This window comes from Carcharhinus amblyrhynchos, chromosome 35, assembly GCF_965287045.1.
Source record: "Carcharhinus amblyrhynchos chromosome 35, sCarAmb.v2.hapA, whole genome shotgun sequence".
Taxonomy (NCBI): domain Eukaryota; kingdom Metazoa; phylum Chordata; class Chondrichthyes; order Carcharhiniformes; family Carcharhinidae; genus Carcharhinus; species Carcharhinus amblyrhynchos.
In genome coordinates, this window is record NC_137358.1 from 9,900,268 (window position 1) to 9,928,173 (window position 27,906).

The following is a 27,906-nucleotide window of genomic DNA, read 5'->3' on the forward strand; positions in this document are numbered from 1 at the left end:
TGGCCACCATGATTGTTCCTGGCAGTTTGTTGGCAGCCATGTTTGATCCTGGCAGACAGAGAAACAGATTTCTAGACTCAATAGGTGTCAAGGGATGCGGGGAGAGAGTGGGCATGTGGCATTGAGATAGAGGATCAGCCATGATCATATTGAATGACAGGGCAGACTCGAAGGGCCGAATGGCTTACTCCTGCTCCCATTTCCTATGTTGCGATGACCACTTGAGTCTGAGGCCAGCAAAGAGCTGAGCTCCAGTCAGGAGGACGGGAATGAAAATTGGAAGAGACACCAAGAAAAGAGATGGGGCGGCGCAAGTGGCACAGTGGTTAGCACTGCTGCCTCACAGTGCCAGGGACCCGGGTTCGATTCCAGTCTTGGGTCACTGCCTGTGTGGAGTCTGCATGTTCTCCCTGTGTCTGCGTGGGTTTCCTCCAGGTGCTCCGGTTTCCACTCACACTCCAAAGATGTGTGAGTTAGGTGCTAAATACTCCCTCAATGCATCCAAACAGGCACTGGAGTGTGGCAACTAAGGGCTTTTCATAGTAACTTCATTGCAGTGTTAATATAAGCCTACTTGTGACATTAATAAACAATAAATAAAGTAAATATTTAACAGCCCGTAGTTTCCTCAGCGAATATTGATTGAAATCTATCTGAACACCTACCTCTGCCTGAGGGGCTTCTGAATTTTTACGTATAATTTCCTTTCCTTTGTCGGATTTGCTAAATAACAAATAAGGAATTATTAGTGTTATAATAATATAACTGAGCTAAGTGTGGTTCATTAAACAAATAATAAGCTTATTGCAACAGATGCAGAGTTAATCAATTATCCGTTCCATTCTGACATGAACACATCAAATTATTTCCCATTACAGAATTGGACGCTTATTTTCCACTAACCTGCACATCTTTGGTCACCTAGGGGCAATTTAGCATGGCCAGTCCACCTAACCTGCACATCTTTGAACAGAGAGGAACAATTTAGCATGGCTAATCCACCTAACTCCGTCTTTGGAGTGTGGGAGGAAACCAGAGCACCTGGAGGAAACCCACACAGACACGGGGAGAATGTGCAAACTCCACACAGACAGCGACCCTGAGGCCGGAATCGAACCCGGGTCCCTGGCATGGTGGGGCAGCAGTGTTAACTCACTGTGCCACCCAATACCAATCAATACCAACATTGCACATTGATCTGCACGTTATCATGTGCTGATTGTGGGATCTTGCTGTGTGCAAATCGGTCGGATGTGTTTTACTGAACATTTCAAGATTACTTTGTTGACGGCAAGATGCGTAGGGGAGCCCTGGGGAGGAGGGGGGTGTGGGGGTGTCCTGAAAGGCTCTGTTTAAATCCCATAGTGTTTGGAACGTTGGGTTATTTGAAGTTAAGATATCGGGTAAGATTCTCTGGTTCATGCACAAATTGTTCCCATGCCCCAGTGTGATCTAGTTCAGATTAGCATTTGGAGTCAGATTCTCCTGGCTTCAGAAAATCTCCGACCCTCCAGCGTAGCAGGATCCTGTCACCGGCAACTAGGGGGCTCCACAGAGGGAGTCCACTCATGATGGCCATGCAAGGAAGTGGGGGGCCGGGGGGCTTTGAAGATCATTGGAGCCTGCAGGCGGTCAGGGAAATGGCTGGGTAGTGCTCTGACAATGCCCTGTGACACCCTGGCAGTGCCGAGGTGCCAGGTTGGCACTGCCTGGCTGGCACTGCCGAGGTGCCAGGTTGGCAATGCCCATGGGGGGGGACCTGAATGGGGTGGGGGCATGAAGGGTGCTCCTGAAAGGTAAGACATTGGGGGTGGAGGGTGGGTTTGTTTCTCAAGGGGAGGGGCATTTAATGACCCCACATCGGGGTATCACTCACCTAGGGGAAGGTGGCACCAGCAAAGGGGGAGGGGGTGGTGGAGGCCTGATGCCAGTGAGCTGGGCGGGGTGGTCTCTTAGCTGGCGAGTGTGGGGGTGGAGGTGGGGGGAGAGCAGGGTGTAGGGTCGCCTGGAGATTGGAATGCCCTTAAAAATGGCACCCCGATCTCTGAGGGGCAAACCTTGCCAACATCTTTCAGCCCCGACTCCCAAAAAAAATTTGAAGTGTGGGTGAGTCTCTCATAGATCGTAGAACCTGTGGGTGGCACAGTGGCATGGAGGTTAGCACTGCTGTCTCTCAGCACCAGGGACACGGGTTCGATTCCGGCCTCAGGTCACTGTCTGTGTGGAGTCTGCACATTCTCCCCGTGTCTGCGTGGGTTTCCTCCGGATGCTCTGGTTTCCTCCCACCGTCCAAAGATGTGCGAGTTAGGTAGATTGGCCATGCTAAATTGCTGCCAGTGTGAGGGGGATTAGCACGGTCAATGAGGCTTATGGGAATGGGGCCTGGGTGGGATTGTGATCAGTACAGACTCGATGGGCCAAATGGCCTCCTTTTGTACTGTAGGGGTTCTACAATTCTGCTGTAATCCTGACTGTACAGGAGTCTCAATGGGCTGAATGGCCTCTTTCTGCACTGTAGGGATTCTGTGAGTCTGCACCGACAACAAGCCCTATCCCCATAACCCAACATATTCACCCTGACAATAGCCAGCCAGCGACGCCCATGAGTAAATACAAAACCGCAACCCCCCCCCACCTCGCCCTGAGGCCCCTGCCACTTGCCGCCCCAAAGCCTCATTCCAGGCAGCTAACTGCAGTGCCTCTTCTGGCCACTGCAGCGCTGTGCCTGGAGTTGGAGAGCTGCCGGCCTTATCCAATTGGCTCACTGCCTTCCCCAAGGTGGCTCTCCCTCCCAAATGATGGCGAATGTCCCACCTTTGTACCAATCCATGCTGGTTCAGCCTGGGGAGTGCTGGCTTGGCAGAGGTGCACTCCTTGGCGAACCTTTAGGCCGTGGAGATTCCGAAAAAGCACTCAATAAAGCGTCCCGAGGTGAACTTTTCAAGTTAATGCCAGTTTTTCCTAAATTCCTACAGGGCAACGTGGCAGCCAAGTAACAGCAGATGTGCTGACGGTAGGAAGAACATTCCGGGCTCGGGGAATCTTTACTTGGCGCAGTTACTCACACTCTCTGGGTAGTCGGCCTCAGTCTCCGTAGCGACCGTGGGACATGCTCAGAATCCTCGATCGTTTGATGGAAGAACACGCGGAGATCTTCGTCAAGGAGAACCGGGACCGACAGTCCCAGAAGTTTCTAGAATTCCATTCAATATTAGAAAATAATCAGCCCAGAAGGAAATATCATTCAGGTTTAATTTACCGCACTGATGTTAAAACTTAGAATCATAGAATTCCTACAGTGCAGAAGGAAGCTATTTGACCAATCGAGCCTACCAGGCTCCTATACCTGTAGCCCCAAGTATTTACCGCACGGAGCGTCCTTATACTAAGTGGTAATTTAGAATGGCCCATTCACCTAACCTGTACACCTTTGGACACTAAGGGGCAATTTAAAGTTTATTTATTAGTCACAAATAGGTTTACGTGCACACTGCAATGAAATTACTGAGAAAATCCCCTAGTTGCTGCACTCCGGTGCCTGCTCAGGTACACTGAATGAGAATTTAGCACAGTCAATGCACTTAACCCGTACAACTTTGGACACTAAGGGGCAATTTAGCATGGCCAATCCACCTAACCTGCACATCTTTAGACATTAAGGGGCAATTTAGCATGGCCAATCCACCTAACCTGCACATCTTTAGACATTAAGGGGCAATTTAGCATGGCCAATCCACCTAACCTACACATCTTTGGACATTAAGGGGCAATTTAGCATGGCTAATCCATCTAACCCGCACATCTTTGGACATTAAGGGGCAATTTAGCATGGCCAATACACCTAACCTACACATCTTTGGACACTAAGGGGCAATTTAGCATGGCCAATCCACCTAACCTACACATCTTTGGACATTAAGGGGCAATTTAGCATGGCTAATCCATCTAACCCGCACATCTTTGGACATTAAGGGGCAATTTAGCATGGCCGATCCACCTAACCTGCACATCCTTGGACTGCAGAAGGAAACTGGAGCACTCAGAGGAAACCCACGCAGACATGGGGAGAACGTGTACACTCCACACAGACAGTCACCCGAGGCCAGAATCAAACCTGGGTCCCTGGCACAGTGAGGCAGCAGTGCTAACCGCTGAGCCTCTGTGCTGCCACTATCCAAATCCTAGGTCATAGTGTCGCCTAGGCTGGTGTGAGAAATACTGCAATGGCAGAGAGGAATATTTGATAGGATTCGCGCATTCCTGGGCTGTCTGTGTTGGCGTCTGTACAGCGGACAGCAGAGAGACAAGGTTACTTGACAACACACACACATACACACACACAGACACACACATATACACACACAGACACACACATATACACACACACACATATACACACATGCACACACACAGACACACACATATATACACACACACACATATATACACACACACACATATACACACACAGACACACACATATACACACACACACATACACACACACACATCTCCACACACACACACACAGACACACACACGCGCACACACACACACACACACACACACACGCGCACACACACACACACACACACACACACGCCTGGGCTTTAATGGAATTCCAGGCAGGGTAGGCCTCAGCAACCACCCCGAGGTGGCGAAGGACTCCTAAAGATGTTTCTGGAGCAGATAATGGCTGCCCTCAAGGCACCCAATCCACAGAGCAGGTCAAATTGGCATCTGCGGAGAGGTGAGTGTATTTATCAGAAACATTTCCTCAACCAGTAGTGAAAGGTAGTCGAGTGTGTTAATGTGCTCCGAGAAGGCGAGGGTGTGTACAGATGATGCAGAAACGAACACTGAGATGAGTCATCAGTGGAAAAAATATAACATTTCATTTCAGTCGAGAAGTAAAACCATAATTCGACAAAGGGCATTCGAGTGGAAGACATTGGCTTTATATATAGAGACGCTGACAATCACAAAACATCTCAAAGGGCCAATGAAGTGGTTTTGATGGTGACACAGTGGTTCGCACTGCTGCCTCACAGCACCAGGTACCCAGGTTCAATTCCGGCCTTGGGTCACTGTCTGTGTGGAGTTTGCACATTCTCCCCATGTCTGTGTGGGTTTCCTCCGGGTGCTCCGGTTTCCTCCCACAGTCCAAAGATGTATCGATTAGATGGGTTGGCCATGCTAAATTGCCCCTTAGTGTCCCAAGATGTGTTTGTTAGAGGGATTGGCCATGCTAAATTGCCTCTTAATGTCCCAAGATGTGTAGGTTAGGGGGAGTGGCCATGCTAAATTGCCCCTTAGTGTCCAAGAATGTGTAGGTTAGGGGGATTAGCCATGCTAAAATGCCCCTTAAGTATCCAAAATGTGCAAGTTAGGTCGATTGGCCATGCTAAATTACCCCTTAGTTTCCCAATATATGAAGGTTGGGGGGATTAGTAGGGTAAATATGTGGAGTTATAGCGAATAGGCCCTGGGTGGGATGCTCTATCAGACAGTGTAGACTCGATGGGCTAAATGGCCTCTTTATGCACTATGGGGACTCTATGAAATGTCACTGTGTTAATGTGGGAAACGCAGCAGCCAATTTGCACACAGCAAGATCCCATTAGCAGCAATTGGGACACAGGATCACAGACCAAATTGTTACAGTACAGGAAGAGGCCATTCAGTCCATCACATCTTGTGCTGGCTGTTCGAATGAACAATGCACCAAGTGACATTGCCCCGCCTTCTGCCACATTCCTCCAGGTGACCAAATAATCTGCATTTTAATGGTGTTGTTTGGGTGACGACAAAATGTCAGAGCAAGGGCAGGCCATTCGGCCCTTTGAGCCACTCAATAAAATCAAGGCTGAAGAGGCTGTGGTCCTATCCCCACTCTCCTGCCTGCCACCCCCCCATAGCCCTGGACTCCTTTCTCTTTCAAAAACCTGTCCCACCCAGCCTTGAACGCCTTCAATGACCCAGCCACCTCCTCTTTCTGGGGAAGAAAATCCTCCAAACTGGGCAGCACGGTGGCGCAATGGTTAGCACTGCTGCCTCACAGTGCCAGGGATCCGGGCTCGATTCCCAGTTGTGTGGAGTCTGCATGTTCTCCCCATGTCTGCGTGGGTTTCCTCCGGGTGCTCCAGTTTCCTCCCACACTCCAAAGATGTGTAGGATAGGAGCATTGGCTGTGCTAAATTGCCCCTTACTGTCCTGGGATGTGTAGGCTAGAGGGATTAGCGGCTCAAATATGAGGGGTTACAGAGATAGGGCCTGGGTGGGATAGTTATTGGTGCAGATTCAATGGACTGAATGGCCTCTTTCTGCATTGAAAGGATTTTATGTTTCTATGTTAATGGCCCTCGGAGATAACTTTTTGAAAAATTATGGGGTGTGGGTATCGTGGCTAGGTCAACATTTTTTGCCCATTCCTAATTGCCCCTTGAGAAGGTGGGGGCGAGCTGCTTGCTTGAACCTTTCGTGTAGATGTGGTGTAGGTACATCCATTGTGCTGTTAGGGAGGGAATTCTAGGACTCCGACCTCAGCGACAGTGACTTCTCAACCAATCAGAGTAGACTTGACAGCCAATCGGCACCCCTTTTCTCGTGCAGTACAAATTGTTGCTCCCTTTAAAATTTGGTATTCTTGCATCTTTCCTGATGAGTGCAAAATGAAAAACTTTGACAGCATGTGTGTTTTTGCAGCAATTTCAGAAAGGGAGAGGCAGAGTCAGAGAAGGATAAAGGCAAAATGAAGAGAACAAGATGAAGAGAGTGAGAGAGAGAGGAATGAGAAGGGGAGAGATATAGAGGGATAACGAAGAAACAGGCAGCTTCTGAAGCGATGACCCACCTTCATGTAGACGTTGAGTTCAGGGATTCTCTTCTCTGCAATGTCTTGCTTGTTGCCCATGTAAACTTTCCCTAGTGTGAAAACATGGAGAGCGTGTTACAGGTGGAACAAAGAGAAATGGATTTGCCCGAGTGAGGAAAGGTCACAGAATATCACAGCTCTTTAACCCCCCTGAGGATTTCTTCTGGAATTTTCCCGTCAGCCTATGGCCCTGTAGGTGTTGGGCTACTGGCCAGCTGCTGGGAGGTAGCCCTCTCCGACTATCGGCTCTTAGCCGTAGCCTCAGGTGGAAATGATGGTCTGGCAACACTGAGAGAGGCTCTTTATCCAAAGGTTTAAGAAGTTGGAGGGAAGTTGCCTCCATGTTTGAGGTTCACCCCCCTCACTCACTGTGTCTATGTCTGTCTCTCCGTTTTTCTCCCTGTCTCTCTGCCTCTCTCTGTCTCTCTGACTCTCTCTCTCTGTCTCTCTCTCTGTCTCTCTCTCTGTCATCTCTGTCTCTCTCTCTGTCCCTGCCTCTCTCTCTGTCTCTGTTTCTGTCTCTCTCTCTGTCTCTCTCTGTCTGTCTATCTCTGTCTCTCTTTATCTCTCTCTGTCTCCTTCTCTCTGTGTTTGTCTGTGTCTCTCCCTCTCTATATCCCAGCCTCTCTCTCTGTGTCTGCCTCTCTCCCTCTCTCTCTCTCTCTCTGTCTCTCTCTCTCTCTCTGCCTCTCTCTGTCTGTCGGTCTGTCTGTCTCTCTCTCTCTCTCTCTCTGTCCCTCTCTGTCTGTCTCTTTCTCTCTGTGTCTCTCTGTCTGTCTGTCTCTCTCTCTCTCTGCCTTTCTCCCTCTCTGTCTCTATTTCTCTCTGTCTGTCATCTCTCTCTCTCTCTCTCTCTCTGTCTCTGCCTCTCTCCCTCTCTGTCTCTCTCTTTTTCTTTCTCTCTCTCTCCCTCTTCTCTCTCTTTTTGGTTCCATTGTCTCTGTCTCTGTCTCCCTCTCCTCCTCTCCCTCCCTCCCTCTCTCTCTGTGTCTCTCTCTTTTTCTCTGTCTCTCTTGCTGTCTCTGTCACTCTCTCTCGTTTTTTTCTCTGCTTTCTCTCTCATCTCTCAGTTGTCTCTCTCGTTTTTTTCTCTGTTGTCTCTCTTTTTCTCCGTCTCTGTCTCTCTCTCTCTCTCTAGGCGGAGTTTTCCCATTCCACCTGCTATGGGGATTGTAGCGGGCAGGGATGGACTTTGCAAAGTTCCATCGGCCTGAGGCGGGAATTTCCAACCGGCTGGGGAGAGCCACCCTCTCTCTCCCTCTTCCTCTCTCTCAGTGGTCAGCACTGCTGCCTCACGGCGCCAGGGACCCGGGTTCGATTCCCGGCTTGGGTCACTGCCTGTGCGGAGTTTGCACATTCTCCCCGTGTCTGGGTGGGCGGTTTTTTTGGATGGGGGGAGGAGGTTCAGGGGGGCAACAACAATCGACAGAGGAAATTAAATAAGAGAAAGTTCCAGAAAGGTCACAGCTGTCAAGCAAAGAATCGAACCGCGTCACTACCTGAAGGGTGAAGAATTGAGGACAACATTAAATCACTTCATCTTTTATGACTCCTAAGTATACCTTTCACTGGAAGGTGATAATTTGCACAGTAAAATATGAAGAAATTAATCATTGGTTCAATTAGTCATCTGTAGATAAGAGCAGTGTCTAAGGCAACCGTCTCAGGAGAATCACAAAGACAATTGCTACCTTTCATTCAATTATTGGGTCCAAGTATTTATGAAATAGAATCCCTACAGTGCAGGAGGAGGCCATTCAGCCCATCGAGTCTGCACCGACCACAATCCCACTCCATCCCTGTAACCCCACTCGCCAGTCCCCCCCCGACGCCAAGGGGCAATTTAGCACGGTCAATCAATCTAACCCGCACACCTCTCAGGAGTGTGGGAGGAAACCGGAGCACCCGGAGGAGAGCCACGTGGACACGCGGGAGAACGTGCAGACTCCGCACAGACAGTGACCCGAGCCGGGAATCGAACCCGGGTCCCTATCGCTGTGAGGCAGCCGTGCTAACCACCGCGTTAACGATCCTTAGCTTTCTAACTCTCTTCGCTTTCGGAGATGTTTAAGAACATAAGAAATAGGAGCAGGAGTAGGCCATCTAGCCCTTCGAGCCTGCCCCGCCATTCAATAAGATCATGGCTGATCTGTTGTGGCTCAGTTCCACTTTCCCGCCCTCTCCCCATAACCCTTAATCCCCTCTCTTATCAAGAACCCATCAACCCGCTTCTTAAAAATATTTAGCGAGGCAGCCTCCACCACTTCAACGGGCAGAGAATTCCAGAGATTCACCACCCTTTGAGTGAAGAAGTTCCTCCTCAACTCCGTTCTAAACCGCCTCCCCTTTATCTTGAGGCTGTGCCCCCTAGTCCTACTGTCTTTTTTGAGCGGGAAGAGTCTCTCCACCTCTATCCTATCCATCCCATTCATCATCTTATACGTCTCAATGAGATCTCCCCTCATTCTTCTAAACTCTAACGAGTACAAGCCTAGTTTATTCAGCCTCTCCTCATAGCTCAATCCCCTCAACTCCGGTATCAGCCTAGTAAACCTCCTCTGCACTCCCTCCAGGGCCAAAATATCCTTGCGCAGGTGCGGCGCCCAAAACTGCACACAGTACTCCAGCTGCGGCCTCACCAATGCCCTATACAGCCGCAGCAAGACCTCCCTACTTTTATATTCAATCCCCCTCGCTATGAAGGCCAGCATCTCATTTGCCTTCCTGACCACCTGCTGCACCTGCAAGCTGGGTTTTTGCGACTCATGCACAAGGACCCCGAGGTCCCTCTGCACCGTCGCCTGCTGCAGTTTTTCGCCACGTAAGTTTCCGTGACAAATTTTCACAGTGCATTAACCCTTTCTTGCCCCGTCAAAAGTTCTATTCCTTTCTACGCTATCGGGATTCTGTGATTTGATCTGATTTATTAATTGTCACATGTATTGGGGTATTGTGAAAAATACTGTTTCTTGCGCGCTACACAGACAAAACATACCGTTCATAGAGAAGGAAAGGAGAGGGTGCAGAATATAATGTTACAGTCATAGCTAGGGTGTAGAGAAAGATCAACAGTGCGAGGTAGGTCCATTCAAAGGTCTGACAGCAGCAGGGAAGAAGCTGTTCTTGAGTCGGTCGGTACGGGACCTCAGACTTTTGTATCTTTTAACCCAACGGAAAAAGGCGGAAGAGAGAATCCGCGGGGTGTGTGGGGTCATTGACTGTGTTGGCTGCTTCCCCGTGGCAGGGGGTGTGCGTATAAACATCCCCTGTTTATGTGCACTCACAGACACTTGATACCCATCAGCTGTTTATCTTAACCGTAACACTGCAATTAACATGACAGTCAGAGTCAATGGATGGGAGACTGGTTTGCATGGCGAACTGGGCTACATTCATAACCCTTTGTAGTTTCTTGCGGACTTGGGCAGAGCAGGAGCCCATACCCAAGCTGTGATACACCTGGAAAGAATTCTTTCTATGCTGCATCTGTAAAATTTGGTGAGAGTCGTAGTGGGCACGCCAAATTTCTCTGAGAAAGTAGACTCGTTGGTGGGCTTTCTTAACTATAGTGTTGGTATGAAGGGACCAGGGCAGATTGCTGGTGATAGGAACACCTCGAAGCTCTCGACCATCTCCACTTCATCTCTGTCGATGTAAACAGGGGTATGTCCTCCATTACGCTTTGTGAAATCAATGACGATCTCCTTCGTTTTACTGACATTGAGGGAGAGATTATTGTCATCTCGCATCACTCTCTCTCCCTATCTTAGCCCCTCCTCCGACCAGCCTCGCCAGAAACCTAGTCGGCAGTTGTAGGGTTTGACCAGTGATTGGTTCACCCACATTCCCAGGAGCATTCCCACTTTTCCAGATCCCTGATGCTTCCCTCCGCCTCTGCTCTTCTCCCGTAACCATTCATCCTTCCCCAGAGCCTCTCATTTTCCTGTCCCATTATCAAATGCCTTGTGCTGTTAATCATTCCTGTCCTCCACTCTGTCCTGAAACCTAACTCCTTCTGTTGCCTTGATTTTTTTAACCTTTCCCTCCTCACTTGCCCCCTTCCATCCTCCCCCCGCCTCCCAGCACAAGTAGGTTAGTGAAGCAGAGATTAAGACACTGGGCTTTTCTTCCTTGAGGGAGTTTATTCCTATGTTGAGTCCCACATCTCTCATTTCATCCAGTCCAGTGTCCCGGCCATCCCCTGGTTATACGCACTCACAGACGCTTGATACCCATCAGCTGTTTATCTTAACCATAACACTGCATTTGACATGACATTAATACTCCCACCCCCAGACCAACTCTGTCCTTGCTTAGATCATTAGAACATTTGATCTCTAAAATGGTGGCATACCGGTTAGCACTGCTGTATCACAGCATCAGGGACAGGGATTCAATTCCGGCCATGCTAAATCGCCTCTTAGTCGCCAAAGGTGTGTAGGTTAAGTTGATTGGCCATGTTAAATTACCTCCTAGTGCCCATAGATGTGCAGGTTAGATGGATTGGCCATGCCAAATTGCCCCTTAGTTTCTAAAGATGCGCAGGTTAGGTGGATTGGCCATACTAAATTCCTCCTTAGTGTCCAAATTTGGCCATGCTAAATTGCCCCTTAATGTTCAAAGATGTGTAGGTTAGGTGGATTGGCCATGCTAAATTGCCCCTTAACATCCAAAGATGTGCAGGTTAGGTGGATTGGCCATGCTAAATTGCACCTTAGTGTCCAAAGATTTGTAGGTTAGGTGGATTGGCCATGCTAAATTGCACCTTAGTGTCCAAACGTGTGTAGGTTAGAAGGATTGGCCATGCTAAATTGCCCGTCAGTGTCCAAACATGTGTAGGTTAGAAGGATTGGCCATGCTAAATTGCCCCTCAGTGTCCACAGATATGCAGGTTAGATGGATTGGCCATGCTAAATTGCCCTTTAATGTTTAGAGATGTGCAGGTTAGGTGGATTGGCCATGCTAAATTGCACCTTAGTGTCCAAAGATGTTTTGGTTAGATGGATTGGCCGTGCTAAATGTGCAGGGTTTTGGGGCTGAGTGGGATGCTCCATTGGAGAATCAGTGCAGAATCAATGGGCCAAATGGCCTCCAGCACTGTAGGGATTCTATACGTCTACCTCCCTTTTTCTGGGGCAAGTTCTTTGTTCCTGACAGGCTAGCAGTTTCTCCCACCGTTGCTGCTGGTCAGGACGTGCGGTTTCCAGGACTTCCAGTTTTCACTGAGGCACCCTGCAGTGGGGCGCTTGGGTGGGTTCCAAGAGAAACAGAATCTTCTCGAAGTGACGACGGCTTGACTTATGAAATGTCAGCTCGTAATATTGCAGATTAGACTTGCCTAAGAGTTTGTGGATAATCCCAAGGTATGCAGGAAATCGAGAATTTCGGATGACGGAGGTAAAACTAACCAGAAGAGGAATTTAATCCAGGCAACCTTGAGACGAGGTTGAATGGTACTGAATTAGCCTAATATGGTTAAAAAATAGTGGATACATTGCACTCAAATTACTATGAGCAACACAAACAAGGCAAGGTGGTAATGTGGGTCTTTATCATTGCCTGGCTGCTCTGGGTCAAGGGTTTATTATTATTATTGTAACAAATTGTTATTCCAGGAAGAGGGGAAGCGATGGCCTAGTGATATTATCGCTAGACTATTAATCCAGAAATGCAGCTGGGGACCCGGGTTCGAATCCCCCCATGGTAGAGTTTGAACTCAATTTAAAATATCTGGAATTAAGAACCTACTGATGACCATTGTCGGAAAAACCCCCATCTGGATCAATAATGTCCCTTTAGGGAAGGAAATCTGGCCTACATGTGACTCCAGAGCCACGGCAATGTGGCTGACTCTCAACTGCCCTCCAAGGCCAATTAGGGATGGGCAATAAATGCTGGCCCAGCCAACGACGCCCGTGTCCCATGAATGAATAAAACAAAGAATAGAGAGATGCTGGCTTAGAATTGTAAAGTCTTCTGCAACTAAAAGGTGTCCAGCTGTTAGTCATAACATCAGCTAATTCCTTCCTCTCCCTAATTCCACCCATTCCTATGGCGACCAGAACTGCACGCAATACTCCAAATGCGGCCTAACCAAGGTTTTATACAGCTGCAACGTGATTTCCCATATCATGAGTCTGTTTTTGTTTCAGATTCCAGCACTCGCAGTATTTTGCCTTTATCTTGATGTGGAGCGGCGCTCCTCAAGCTATAAGCCCCCTGGTGACAGATTAGTGACCTGTTCTGAGAATTACTATCTCTGGAAACAGCTGAAAGTCTCCTTTGTGCACTAGTCTGTGCAGGGAGAGAATTGGAATGGAAGAGAATGGTAAAAGTCCTCTTTGACAGGGAGCAGGGGAAGACTTGCACACTATTCTGAGGAGTTCAAATAATGCCCTCTTGAATGCCCCAGTTGAACCTGCCTCCACCAGAGTTCCAAGACCTCGGGCAACAAGGGATGGGCAATAAATGCTGGCCCAGCCAATGATATTGCCAATGCCGGCATCTCTACATCATGACTGCCAAAGATGCCCATGTCCTGTCAATGAACAAGAAAGAAAATTACTTCACCAAGTTTCTTTTTCAGAGTTATTACTGAATGTGTCTCTGAGACAGCGTGCCCCAGACATAACAAATCATATTGTGTCACAGTCACAATAACCAGTACAGTATCTGACTCAACCTTTCTGCAAAGGGCACTCATTTTGCCTGAAGCACATATTCTGTGTTGACAATGCTGTCCTTTGGATGAAGTATTAAGTAAAAAAGTTTGTTTATTAGTCGCAAGTAGGCTTACGTTAACACTGCAATGAAGTTACTGTGCAAACGGCAGCACGACAGCACTGCTGCCTCACAGTGCCAGTGGACCTGGGTTCAATTCCAGCCTCGGGTCACTGCCTGTGCGGAGTCTGCACGTTCTCCCCGTGTCTGAGTGGGTTTCCTCCGTGTGCTCCTCCCACACTCCAAAGACGTGCGGGCTAAAGTTTAAAGTTAAATTAGTGTCACAAATAGACTTACATTAATACTGCAATGAAGTTATTGTGAACATTCCCTCGTCTCCACACTCCCGGTAGGTGGATTGGCCGTGCTAAATTAACCCTGGTGTCAGGGGGATTGGCAGGGTCAAAGAGGTTTGCAGGTTATAGGGCTTGTGTGGGGATTGTGATTGGTACAGACTCGATGGGCCGAATGGTATGGTTCTGTACTGTAGGGATTCTATGAAAATCCCCCAGTCGCCACACTCTGGCACCTGTTCGGGTCACACTGAGGGAGAATTTAGCACGGCCAATGCACCCTAACCAGCACGTCTTTCAGATTGTGGGAGGAAATCGGAGCCCCCGATAGAAACCCACGCAGACATGGGGAGAATGTGCAGACTCCACCCTTTCACCATCCTCTGTGTGAATACCTTTCTATTCAGGCAGTGCATCCCAGCTCATAACCACTCGCTGTGTGGAAAATTTTTCTCCCTGTTCCTTAATCAGCTTAAATCTGCGCACCCTCTTGTTCTTGGTTTCCCTCAGTCAAAATAGTTTTTGATCGACTCTGTCCAGATCCATTGTAATTTTGAACACGTCCATCAAATCTCCTGTCAGCCTTCCCTTCCCCAAAGAGGGTGCTCTCAACTCCTCCAATCTATCCACGGATCCAAAGTTCCTTATCCCCGATACCCATTCTCGTTCAACCTCTCTGTGCTCTCTCTAATGCCGTCAAATCCTTCCTCAAGGAACTGGATGCTCTAATCCAGTTTAACAAGTTTCACATGAAGATAATCAGAACTACTTCTCCCAAAGGATTGTGAATGTGTGGAATTCGCTACCCCAAAGTGCTGTGGGTGCTGGGACAGTGAGTAAATTTAAGAAGGAGTTAGACAGATTTTTAATTGGTAATGGGTTGAAGGGTTATGGGGAGAAGACAGGAAAATGGGGATGAGGAGCATACCAGCCATGATCGAATGGCAGAGATGGACTCGATGGGCCGAATGGCCTAATTCTGCTCCTATATCTTAGATGTTGTACACCTATGACTGTGTGGCCAAATTCCCCTCCAACTGCATTATCAAGTTTGCTGATGACACCACCGTATTGGGTCAGATCTCAAACAATGACAGGAGAGAGAACAGGAAAGAGATAGAGAATCTGGTGCGACCACAATAATCTCTCCCTCAATGTCAACAAAACGAAGGAGATAGTCATCAACTTCAGCAAGTGTAAAGGAGAACGTACCCTTGTCTACATCAATGGGGATGAAGTGGAAATGGTCGAGAGCTTCATGTTTCTAAGTGTCCCGATCTCCCACAACCTCTCTTGGTACCTCCACGCTGACGCTATAGTTAAGAAAGCCCACCAACACCTCTACATTCTCAGGGAGGCTAAGGAAATTTGGCATGTCCACTACGACTCCCACAAATTTTTATAGACGCACCATAAAAAGTGTCCTTTCCAGATGTATCACAGCTTGGGATGGGCTCCTGCTCTGCCCAAGACCGCAAGAAACAATGAAGTGTTGTGAACGTAGCCCAATCCATCACGCAAACCAGCCTCCCATCCATCGACTCCACCTACACTTCCCGCTGGCTCGGAAAAGCAGCCAGCATCATTAAGAACCCCACGCACACTGGGCATACTTTCTTCCACTTTCTTTAATCACGAAGAAGATATAAAAGTCTGAGGTCAACAGCAGCTTCCTCCACGCTGCCATCAGACTTTTGAATGAATGAACTTTTTGTTAAGCTGATTTTTCTCTACACCCTATCTGTAACTGCAGCACTATATCCTGCACCCCCTCCTTTTCTTCTCCCCTATGGATTCTATGAACAATATGCGTTGTCTGTATAGCGCACAAGAAACAATTCTTTTCACTCTATTCCAATACATGTGATAATAATAAATCAAATCAATTCATAAAATCCCTCAGTGCAGAAGAGGCCATTTGGCCCATCGGGTTTGCGCTGATTCTCCGACAGACTATCTCACCCAGACCCTCTCCCCTGCCCTATCCTCGTAACCACACGCATTTACCATTGCTGATCCATCTAATCTGCACAGTTTTGGCCACTAACAGGCAATTTGGCGTGGCCAATCCACCTAACCTGCACATCTTTGGACTGTGGGAGGAAACCGGAGCACCCGGACGAAGCCCATGCAGACACGGGGAGAACGTGCAGGCTCCACACAGACAGGGACCCAAGGCCAGAATCGACCCCGTGATGCTGTGAGGCAGCAGTGGTAACCACCATGCTGCCCCAAATGACAATTAGTGTTAGTTTCACCACTGCTGTGGAGAGATTTGAACCCAATCCCCCAGAACGTTCACCTGGGCACCTGCGTTACCAGCACACCATGCTCTTTCTCCAATCAAAGTTACATGGTGGGCACAGTGGTTGGCACTGCTGTCTCACAGCACCAGGGACCCGGGTTTAATTCCCAGCTTGGGTCACTGTCTGTGAGGAGTTTGCACATTCTCCCCGTGTCTGCGTGGATTTCCTCCGGGTGCTCCCGTTTTCTCCCACAATCCAAAAATGTGCAGGTTAGGTGCATTGACCGTGCTAAATTGCCCTTAGTGCCAGGGTGATTAGCTGGGTAAATGTGTGGGAATAGGACCTGAGTGGGATTGCGGTCGGTACAGACTCGATGGGCCGAATGGCCTCCTCCTGCACTGTAGGGATTCGATGATCCTATGATCTCAAAGTGAGGGAAATGTGGGGAGGAATTCTGCAGAGGTGGGAGAACAGGGAAGCAGGGAATGCAATCCAAACATGAAACTAATGAAACAAGATGGAATAGAATTCTGCACAGGTCCAAAAGAGAGAATAATGAACTGAGGGGGCGACCAATTTGAAGATTGATTCATTTAGAACTTGTAGTTTTCCATTTATGTATTAGATTGCCATCTAGTGGATTAAACACTGAGAAAGGAGATAGATTCACTGAGTGGAGATGGACGTGGGAAAGGGAACCTTTCGCCCTGATGGGGACAAACCTTGAGGCAGGGCCCTGGACAACTCAACACTGCGCCATATTTTTATCATTATGTTCACACCATCTTCAGAGACCAAGGACGGAGACCATCGGGGTTCTGGCCCTCAGGATGACTGACTCTCGTGGAATTTAGGGTGGCACGGTGGCACAGTGGTTAGCACTGCTGCTTCACAGCTCCAGGGACCTGGGTTCGATTCCCGGCTCAGGTCACTGTCTGTGTGGAGTTTGCACATCCTCCCTGTGTCTGCGTGGGTTTCCTCCGGGTGCTCCGGTTTCCTCCCACAGTCCAAAGATGTGCGGGTTAGGTTGATTGGCCATTGACTGTAGAAGCGTAGGTTAGAGGATTAGTGAGGAAAATATGTATGGATATGGGGGTAGGGCTTGGATGGGATTGTGGTCGGTGCAGACTCGATGGGCTGAACGGCCTCTTTCTGTACTGTATGATTTCTATTCTATTCTATAAAATAAGGGACACATTGACTGTGGAGAGGGAGTGTTACCGGTGACCGTGAGAGCATGTTGGGGGTTGGGGCAGGGAGGTGGGGATTGGGTGGTTTTGAGGTCATGGTGAGGGCGGCACAGTAGGACAGTGGTCAGCACTGCTGCTTCACAGCTCCAGGGACCTGGGTTCGATTCCCAGCTCGGGTCACTGTCTGTGTGGAGCCTGCATGTTCTTCTCGTGTCTGCGTGGGTTTCCTCCGGCCTCCCACAGTCCAAAGATGTGAGGGTTAGGTTAATTGGCCATGCTAAAATTGCCCCTTAGTGTCCCAGGATGCGTAGGTTAGAGGGTTAGTGGGTAAAATATGTTGGGATATGGGGCTAGAGCCTGGGTGGGATTGTGGTCAGTGCAGACTTGATGGGCCAAAGGGCCTCTTTCTGAACTGTAGGGTTCTTTGATTCTATGATAATGGCGTATTGGTATTGTCACTGCATTAGTAATCCCAGGTTAATGTTCTGGGGACCAGGGTTCGAATCTCACCACGGCAGATGGTGGATTTTGAGTTCAATAAGAACTTGGAGTTGAAAGTCTCGTGGTGATCATGAAAGCATCATTGGAAAATTTACCCCCCTCCCCCCACTGTCGCCAATGTAGGAATATTTCTGGAAAATTCTTCCCTAGTTTCTTAAGGGATTTGGGTAACAGTGGCATTGTTTAGCTGAAACAATCAAAATCCAAACTAGTTAGCACACAGTGGCACCGTGATTAGCACTGCTGCCTCACAGCGCCAGGGACCAGGGTTCGATTCCCGGCTTGGGTCACCATCTGTGCGAAGGCTGCACATTCTCCCCATGTCTGCGTGGGTTTCCTCCGGGTGCTCCGGTTTCCTCCCACAGTCCAAAGATGTGCAGGTTAGGTGGATTGGCCATGCTAAATTGCCCCTTAGTGTCCAAAGATGTGCAGGTTAGGGTGGATTGGCCATGCTAAATTGCCCTTTAATATCCAAAGATGTTTGGCTTAAGTGGATTGGCCATGCTAAATTGCCCCTTAGTGTCCAAAGATGTGCGGGTTAGATGGATTGGCCATGCTAAATTGCCCCTTAGTGTCCAAAGATGTGCGGGTTAGATGGATTGGCCATGCTAAATTGCTGCTTAGTGTCCAAAGATGTGCAGGTTAGGTGGATTGGCCATGCTAACTTGTCCCTTAGTGTCCAAAGATGTGCAGGTTAGGTGGATTGGCCATGCTAAATTGCCGCTTAGTGTCCAAAGATGTGCAGGTTAGGTGGATTGGCCATGCTAAATTGTCCCTTAGTGTCCCAAGATGTGTAGTTTAGGTGGTGGTTTCTGCAGCTGAGAAGGGGATCTGTAGGGCAGATGCAGAGGGAGTGAAATCTCCATGTCGGAGTTCAAGGGACAGTTTCCTTAGGCAGGCCTGGCGGGGAGGGGAGGTCCGTGGGGTAGGTGCTGGGGGTGGGGTGTGGTTCTGTCGGGCAGGCATTGAGAGAGTCTGTGGGGGAGGTATGGCATGGGAAAGGAGTGGGTTGGTTTGCCACTGGGCAGTCGGGGTGGGGGGGGGAGGCATTCACGGGGATGGAGCTGGGGGGAGGGGAGGGATTCTATAGGGCGGGTGTGAAGGTGGTCCGTGGGGCGGGACAGTGAGGGGAGGGTGAATTCCATGCGGGAGGCGTGGAGTCAGGGTCTGTAGGGTAGGAGCTCAGGATACAGTTCTGCGTTTCCCATCCGCGATGGCACGTAGCCGGAAAATGGAAAACCTCTGCCTATCGCGCGTGTGAAAGGATGTTGAGGTTTTTCTCAAAGATGCGACCAGACTTTGGCTCAATGCCAAACCCTCCCCCAGCGCATTTCCGCGAATGCTTCACGTCATCGTGGGGGTTGTGGGACAGTCAGTCTTGTTTATTCACTGGGTAGGACACAAACAGTTTAGGTTTACTGCGAAAATTCCCAGTCCCCGCACTCTGGCACCTGTTCGGCTACACGGAGGGAGAACGTAACGCCTAACCAGCACGTCTTTCAGACTGTGGGAGGAAACCGGAGCACTCAGACGAAACCCACACAGACACTGGGAGAACATACAGACTCCGCACAGACCCAAGCCGGGAATCGAACCCGGGTTCCCGGAGCGGTGAGGCAGCAGTGCTAACCACTGTGCCACCCAGGCAGGGAATAGAGGGGTAAGGACTGGGGAGAGGCAGTTTAGAGAAGTCATGTTGCAGGCACAGGCTTGGTGGGCCGAATGGCCTGTGCTATACTGTTCTTTGTTCTCCAAGTCTCCGCAGCTTGTTTGAGGTGTTTAATCGTGGGGGCAGTGGTTGGAGAGAAACAAAATGGTAGACGTGACCTTTGGGGCAATGAGGAGGGCTGGTTTTGCTGGGAATTTCATGGCTGACCGAGTGCCTTCCCCTGAGTAAATCTGCTACAAACATCTGGCAGCAATGTCTCATTAAATACTTCTGCAATCGCAGTTAGATGGTGCATATTCTCCCAACACGGACACTCTTCCCAATCAACACTGTCTCAGACCCAGCACACAGCTCAGGCAAATACATCTACCCAGGACGAAACAGCCCCACTTGGTCAGCACTCCATCCACAAACATGCACTCCCTCCACCATCCACACACAGTGGCAGCCAGGTATAGAATCACAGAGTTCCTACAGTGCAGAAGAAGGCGATTCAGCCCATCAAGTCTACACCAACCACAATCCCACCCAGGCCCTATCTCTGTAACCCCACATATTTATTCTGCTAATCATAGAATCCCTACGGTGCTGAAAGAGGCCATTTGGCCCATTGAGTCTGCACCAACCACAATCCCACCCAGGCCCCACCTCCCCCCCGTAGCCCCATACATTTACCCACTAATCCCTCTAACCTACGCATCTCAAGACACTAAGGGACAATTTTAGCACGGCCAATCAACCTAACCCGCACATCTTTGGACTGTGGGAGGAAACCGGAACACCCAGAGGAAACCCACGCAGACATGAGGAGAATGTACAAACTCCCCAAGAGAGTGACCCAAGGCGGGAATCGAACCCAGGTCCCTGGAGCTGTGAAACAGCAGTGCCAACCACTGTGCCACCGTGCCACCCACAGTCCGACATTCCCCTTGATACTCAGGGACAAGTTAGCATGGCCAATCCCTGCAGGGCAGAACGAGGCCATTCGGCCCATAGAGTCTGCACCGACTGTCCTGCAGAGAATTTTACCCCGTACCACATAGTGGGTAACACGGTGGTCAGCACTGCTGCTTCACAGCTCCAGGGACCTGGGTTCGATTCCCGGCTCGGGTCACTGTCTGTGTGGAGTTTGCACATTCTCCTTGTGTCTACGTGGGTTTCCTCTGGGTGTTCCGGTTTCCTCCCACAGTCCAAAGATGTGCGGGTAGGTTGTTCGGCCGTGCTAAAAATTGCCCCTTAGTCTGCTGAGATGCGTAGGTTAGAGGGATTAGTAGGTAAAATATGTAAGGATATGCGGGCAGGGCCTGGGTGGGATTGCAGTCAGTGCAGACTCAATGGGCTGAAGGGCCTCTTTCTGTACTGTAGGGTTCTATGATATATGATCTACCCCATGTATTTACCCACTCATCCCTAACCTATACACTAAGCATGGCCAATCCACCTAACCTACACATCTTTGGACGCCAGGGGGCAATTTAGCACGGCCAAGCCACCTAACCTACACATCTTTGGACACTAAGGGACAATTTAGCATGGCCAATCCACCCTAACCTACAACTCTTTAGAGTGCGGGAGGAAACCAGAGCACTCGGAGGAAACCCATGTAGAGAGAACTTGCAAACTCCACACAGTCACCTGAGGCCAGAGTCGAACCCAGGTCCCCAGCGCTGTGAGGCAGCGGTGCTAACCACCGTGCCACCCTTGTACCCTTGACTGTCAGTACGTGCAGGAATTTGGTGTCAATGAAGACGTCCTGGTAACTTCTACAAGTCTGCTCAGTGGTGTCTAAGCGGGTACAAACCAAGGCTAGGGACAGCCCAACAAGGCCCGTGCTGTGTCTGCTTACCCGGGAGAGAAGGCAGTTCACAGGTGTGGATATTCTTCTGGTTCTCCGGACTGAACTTCTCCTGAAGTTTGACGTGAAGGTTGTAGAACTGCCGGTAGCGGCGGAATATGAAATACTTGCCACCACCTTTCTGCTTCACCTGAATTGCAAAGACCTGAGGGAAGAACAAAGGCCAACGTTATTGAAATGGGAATCCCGAATATATCCCAGGGCCTTCCTTCTCCCATGGGTATCGCTGGCTGGGCCAGCATTTGCTGCCCATCCCTAATTGCCCTTGAACTGAGTGTCTCTAACAGCCTTTTCAGGGGCAGTTAAGAGTCAACCATGTTGCTGTGGGCCTGGAGTCACATAGAATTTTGTCATCTCGCCCGCCACGACACGGACCATGCAAATGTCCGTTGACCTGGGGGGTGGGGGTGGGTGATTTATAATATCTGACCTTCAGGCGAGTGCGGCCAGAAGACCCCACAGTGCAGAACGAGGCCATTCGGCCCATTGAGTCTGCACCGACATCAATCCCACCCCAGGCCCTATCCCTGTAACCCCACATTTTTACCCGGCTAACAACCCCCCCCAACACTAAGGGGCAATTTAGCACGGCCAATCAACCTAACCCGCACATCTTTGGAGTGCAGGAGGAAACCGGAGCACCCGGAGGAAACCCACGCAGACACAGGGAGAATGTGCAAACTCCCCACAAACAGTGGCCTAAGCTGGGAATCGAACCCGGGTCCCTGGCGCTGTAAGGCAGCAGTGCTAACCACTGCGCCGCCGTGTCGCCCACTTCATCATCATTTAGATTTTTAATTCCAGATTTTATTTTTAAAATCAAGTTTTTAAATTTCACCACCTGTCGTGGAAGGATTCGAATCCCGGATCCCCTGAGGATTACCCTGGGGTCTCTGGATTACCACTCCAGCAACAATATCTCCTAATTTTGTATCATCTGCATACTTACTAAACGGGGCGGCCCGGTGGCGCAGCGGTTAGCACTTCTGCCTCACAGCACCAGGGACCCGGGTTCAATTCCAGCCTCAGGTCACTGTCTGTGTGGAGTTTGCACATTCTCCCCCGTCTCTGCGTGGGTTTCCTCCGGGTGCTCCGGTTTCTTCCCACAGTCCAAAGATGTGTGGGTTAGGTGGATTGGCCATACTAAATTGGCCCAAGTGTAAGGGGATTAACAGGGTGGGGTTATGAGAATAGGGCCTGGGTGGGATTGTGACCGATGCAGACTCGATGGGCCGAATGGCCTCCTTCTGCACTGTAGGGATTCTAGGATTCTATGAAATGTCTAAATGATGATCATGAAATGGATGGCCCGGTAGCACAGTGGTTAGAACTGCTGCCTCACAATGCACTTTACCTCAAAATTCTCCCTCAATGTACCCGAACACAGAGTGTGTCGACTGGGGGATTTTCACAGTAACTTCATTGCAGTGTTAATGTAAGTTTACTTGTGACTCTAATTAATAAACTTTAACTTGAAATGGCGCCAGAGTGAGGGGATTTTCACAGTAACTTCAATGCAGTGTTAATGTAAGCCTACTAATTAATAAACTTTAACTTGAGATGGTGCCAGAGTGTAGTGACCAGGGGATTTTCACAGTAACTTCAATGCAGTGTTAATGTAAGTTTACTAATTAATAAACTTTAACTTGAGATGGCGCCAGAGTGTGGCGACTAGGGGATTTTCACAGTAACTTCAATGCAGTGTTAATGTAAGTTTACTAATTAATAAACTTTAACTTGAGATGGTGCCAGAGTGTAGTGACCAGGGATTTTCACAGTAACTTCAATGCAGCGTTAATGTAGGCTTACTTGTAACACTAATTAATAAACTTTAACTAGAACAGGTGCCGGATTACGGCGACTGGGGGATTTTTCACGGTAACTTCAATGCAGCTGACTCGTGACAACAATTAATAAACTTTAGCTTTTATTTTAATACCACTGTCGACACCACCACCACTGCTTTGGTGGGGGGGGGGGGGGGGGGGGGGGGGGGGGGTATCCTACTGGGCAGAAACTTGGCCTCATGCCCAAGCACCTGTCGCTCAGAGCAGCCGAATAAGAAGCAAGTGGTACGGTGGGGGTTGAGGGGGTGAGTGTTGGGGTGGGATGGTGGGGTTTTGGTTGGGGGGGGGGGGGTACTGGGAGCAGGGTGGGGTGGGGTGGGGGGGTGGGTGCTGTCCCTTTAAGAGGCGGAATACTCACGTAGTGGCTGTTGAACCCTTTGGTGGGCTCTGTGTCGGCAACGTGGGCAGAGACCGGCACATCGTCAGGGAGCTGGTCGTAATCGCTGCAACGGGGAAAGAGGAATCTTAAGCCGGCGCCCGAAACCTCCCTGCTTCTCAGCCCTCCCGTTCAATCCACACCAACACCGCCCCCCCCCACAATACCACCACCCCCCACCCCCCCAAAACCTCCCTGCTTCTCAGCCCTCCCGCTCAATCCACACCAACACCGCCCCCCCCCCACAATACCACCACCCCCCACCCCCCCAAAACCTCCCTGCTTCTCAGCCCTCCCGTTCAATCCACACCAACACCGCCCCCCCCACAATACCACCACCCCCCCACCCCCCCAAGACCTCCCTGCTTCTCAGCCCTCCCGCTCAATCCACACCAACACCGCCCCCCCCCCCACCCCCCTCCACAATACCCCCCACCCCCCCCCAAAACCTTCCGTCACCCCGGTGGGAACCAGAGCCTCCTCCTCCTCCTCACCTCTCCTCCCTCAGTTGCCGCTGCATCTCAGGAGGCCCGAGACAGAGAGAGAGAGAGAGAGAGAAAGAAAACGAAATAAAGAGGCGGCCGATTAACCAAAGCCTCCGTGGCGGGCACCGAAACTAGATTTGAGGAAGCGTGCCCGGCTCAATGAGCAGGGAGGGAGGGCGCTAACTGACCACTCCTACATAGCAACAAAAAACTTAAAGCAGATCGCAAAAGACCGAGAGAGAGAGAGAGAGAGAGTCGCTATTTTCTCAGCTGCAGTCAAGACCGAAACCAGTTTTCCAATCATCTGACCTGCCTTTTATTAACCCCCCCCTCTCCCCTCCCCGGACTGGAAGTTCTGGTTTTTATTTTGACAGCGTTATCCCGTAAATCTACAAGGCCGATAGTTACGGGGTGGGGTTGCTGACAGGTGTCTCCGGCACAGGTGTAACTCCAGAAAGGAGGGGAAACACGCTTACCTGAAGGGTGTGTGGCCTGGCGAGAGCTTCCCAGGCCCTTGATTCGCACGAGTTGGTTAGTAGGAGGATGGCCATTCGGCCCCCGTGCTCGCCCACTCAGTAGGATCGCTGCCGATCTGGCGGCACGGCGGTTGGCACTGCTGCCCCACGGCGCCAGGGTCCCGGGTTCGATTCCAGCCTCGGCTCACTGTAACGGGGATAGAATCGTAGAAATCCTACGGCACAGAAAGAGGCCGTTCGGCCCATCTGCACCGACCGCAATCCCACCCAGGCCCTACCCCTCCCCCAACCATTTCCCTACATATTTACCCACTAATCCCTCTAACCGACACATCGCAGGACAATTTTTAGCACGGCCAATCAGCCTAACCCGCACATCTTTCGGACTGTGGGAGGAAACCGGAGCACCCGGAGGAAACCCACGCAGACACGGGGAGGATGTGCAAACTCCACACAGACAGTGAACCCAAGCCGGGAATCGAACCCAGGTCCCTGGAGCTGTGGAGCAGCAGTGCTAACCACTGTGCCGCCCCACTGTCTGTGTGGAGACTGCACATTCTCCACGTGTCTGCGTGGGTTTCATCTCCCACGGTCCAAAGATGTGCGGGTTAGGTTGATTAACAGGGTAAATATGAGGGGCTACGGGGATAGGGCCTGGATGGGATCGTGATCGGCGCAGACCCAATGGGCTGAATGGCCTCCTTCTGTACTGTAGGGATTCTATGATTGTAACCACAACTCCACATTTCCCCTCGACCCCCGAACCTTTCACCAAACCCGATAACCTTTTACCCCCTTGTTAGTCAACACTTCAGCCTTAAAAATATCCAAAACCTCTGCCTCTTCCCATCTCCAACTTAAATAAGCAATCCCATATGTTGAAACAGTAACTTGCCCCCTCCCCACCACTTCTAGATTCTTCCACAAGAGGAAACAATATAATAGAACTCTAGAATCCCTACAGTGCAGAAGAGGCCATTCAACCCATCATAAGGACTAGGAGCAGGAGTAGGCCATCTGGCCCCTCGAGCCTGCTCCGCCATTCAATAAGATCATGGTTGATCTTTTTGTGGACTCAGCTCCACTTATCCGCCCGCTCACCATAACCCTTAATTCCTTTACTGTCCAAAAATCCATCTATCCTTGCCTTAAAAACATTCAATGAGGTAGCCTCAACAGCTTCACCGGGCAGGGAATTCCACAGATTCACAACCCTTTGGGTGAAGAAGTTCCTCCTCAACTCAGTCCTAAATCTGCTTCCCCTTATTTTGAGGCTATGCCACCTAATTTTAGTTTCACCTGCCAGTGGAAACAACTTCCCTGCTTCTACCTTATCTATTCCCTTCATAGTCTTATGTGTTTCTATAAGATCTCCCCTCATTCTTCTGAATTCCAATGAGTATAGCACCAGTCTACTCAATCTCTCCTCATAAGCCAACCCTCTCAACTCCGGAATCAACCTAGTGAATCTCCTCTGCACCCTCTCCAGTGCCAGTATATCCTTTCTCAAGTAAGGAGACCAAAACTGTACACAGTAACTCCAGATGTGGCCTCACCAGTACCTTATACAGATGCAACAAAACTTTGCTGTTTTTAAACTCCATCCCTTTAGCAATTAAGGACAAAATTCCATTTGCCTTCTTAATTACCTGCTGCATCTGCAAATCGACTTTTTGTGATTCATGCACAAGGACACCCAGGTCCCTCTGCACAGCAGCATGTTGCAATTTTTTGCCATTTATATAATAGTCCATTTGCTGTTATTCCTGCCAAAATGGATGAACTCACGTTTACCAACATTGTACTCCATTTGCCAGACGCTCACCCGCTCACTTAGACTATCTATATCCCTTTGCAGACTTTCAGCATCCTCTGCACACTTTGCTCTGCCACTTATCTTCGTGTCATCTGCGAATTTTGACACACTACACTTGGTCCCCAACTCCAAATTATCGATGTCAGTCGTAAACAATTGGAGCCCCAATACTGATCCCTGAGGCACACCACTAGTCACTGATCGCCAACCAGAAAAACATCCATTTACCCCCACTCTTTGCTTTCTGTTAGTAAACCAATCCTCTATCCATGTTAATACATTTACCCGTAACACTGTGCACCTTTATCTTATGTAGCAGTCTTTGGTGCGGCACCTTGTCAAATGCCTTCTGGAAATCCAGGTACACCACATCCACAGGTTCCCCATTGACCACCGCGTATGTAATGTTCTCAATGAATTCCACTAAATTAGTCAAACATGACCCGCCCTTCATGAACCCACACTGCGTCTTGCCAATGGGACAATTTATATCCAAATGTCTCACTATTTCTTCCTTGATGATAGGTTCAAGAATTTTCCCTACTCCAGGAGTTAAGCTAACCAGCCTATAGTTACCCGCCACTTGTCCACTTCTTTTGAAGGTGTACTGACAACAATCCCACCCGGGTCTTATCCCTGTAACCCTACGCATTTACCCTGCAAACCCCCTTACACTAAGGGGCAATTTAGCATGGCCTATTCACCTAACCTGCACATTTTTAGACACTAAGGGGCAATTTAGCATGACCAATCTGGCAGCACCATGGCACAGTGGCGAGCACTGCTGCCTCAGGTTCGATCCCTGTCTTGGGTCATTGTTTGTGTGGTGTCTGCACATTCTCCCCATGTCTGTGTGGGTTTCCTCCGGGTGCTCCAGTTTCCTCCCACAGACTAAAAGACGTGCTAGTTAGCTGAATTGGTCATGCTAAATCTTCTCTCCGTGTATCCAAACAGGAGCTGGAGTGTGGCGACTAGGGGGTTTTCAAAGTAACTTCATTGCTGTGTTAATGTAAACTTACTTGTGACACAAATAAATAAATAAACTTTAAATTGCCCCTTAGAGTCCAAACATGTACATTTTAGTTGGATTGACCATGCTAAATTTGATTTGATTTATTATTGTCACATGTATTAGTGTACAGTGAAAAGTACTGTTTCTTGCGCACTATACAGACAAAGCATACTGTTCATAGAGAAGGAAAGGAGAGAGTGCAGAATGTAGTGTTACAGTCATAGCTGGGGTGTAGAGAGAAGTCAACTTAATGCAAAGTAGGTTCATTCAAAAGTCTGACGGCAGCAGGGAAGAAGCTGTTCCTGAGTCGGTTGATACACGATCTCAGACTTTTGTATCTTTTTCCCGAAGGAAGAAGGTGGAAGAGAGAATGTCCGGGGTGCGTGGGGTCCTTGATTAATGCGGCTGCTTTACCGAGGCAGCAGGAAGTGTGGACAGAATCAATGGATGAGAGGCTGGTTTGTATGATGTCCTTTGCCCTTTTATGTCCAAAGATGTGAGGGTTTTGCGAATTGGCCATGCTATATTGCCCCTTAGTGTCTAAAG

At 49.5% G+C, this 27,906-nt stretch overlaps 1 protein-coding gene across 1 annotated transcript in view; it reads right to left on the reverse strand.

Annotated features, from left to right (window-relative positions):
• The window catches only part of ncf4 (neutrophil cytosolic factor 4), a 42,794-nt gene extending 18,490 nt beyond the window's left edge, over positions 1-24,304 (reverse strand). The window contains exons 1-6 of the mRNA XM_080217378.1: positions 24,066-24,304; positions 23,554-23,638; positions 21,340-21,493; positions 6,854-6,924; positions 3,066-3,193; positions 666-723 (exon numbers count right to left, since the gene is read on the reverse strand). Of these exons, the coding sequence (XP_080073504.1) occupies positions 666-723; positions 3,066-3,193; positions 6,854-6,924; positions 21,340-21,493; positions 23,554-23,638; positions 24,066-24,091 (522 nt within the window). The 5' untranslated portion in view covers positions 24,092-24,304. The remainder of the gene's footprint in view (positions 1-665; positions 724-3,065; positions 3,194-6,853; positions 6,925-21,339; positions 21,494-23,553; positions 23,639-24,065) is intronic.
• Positions 24,305-27,906: the final 3,602 nt, after the last annotated feature.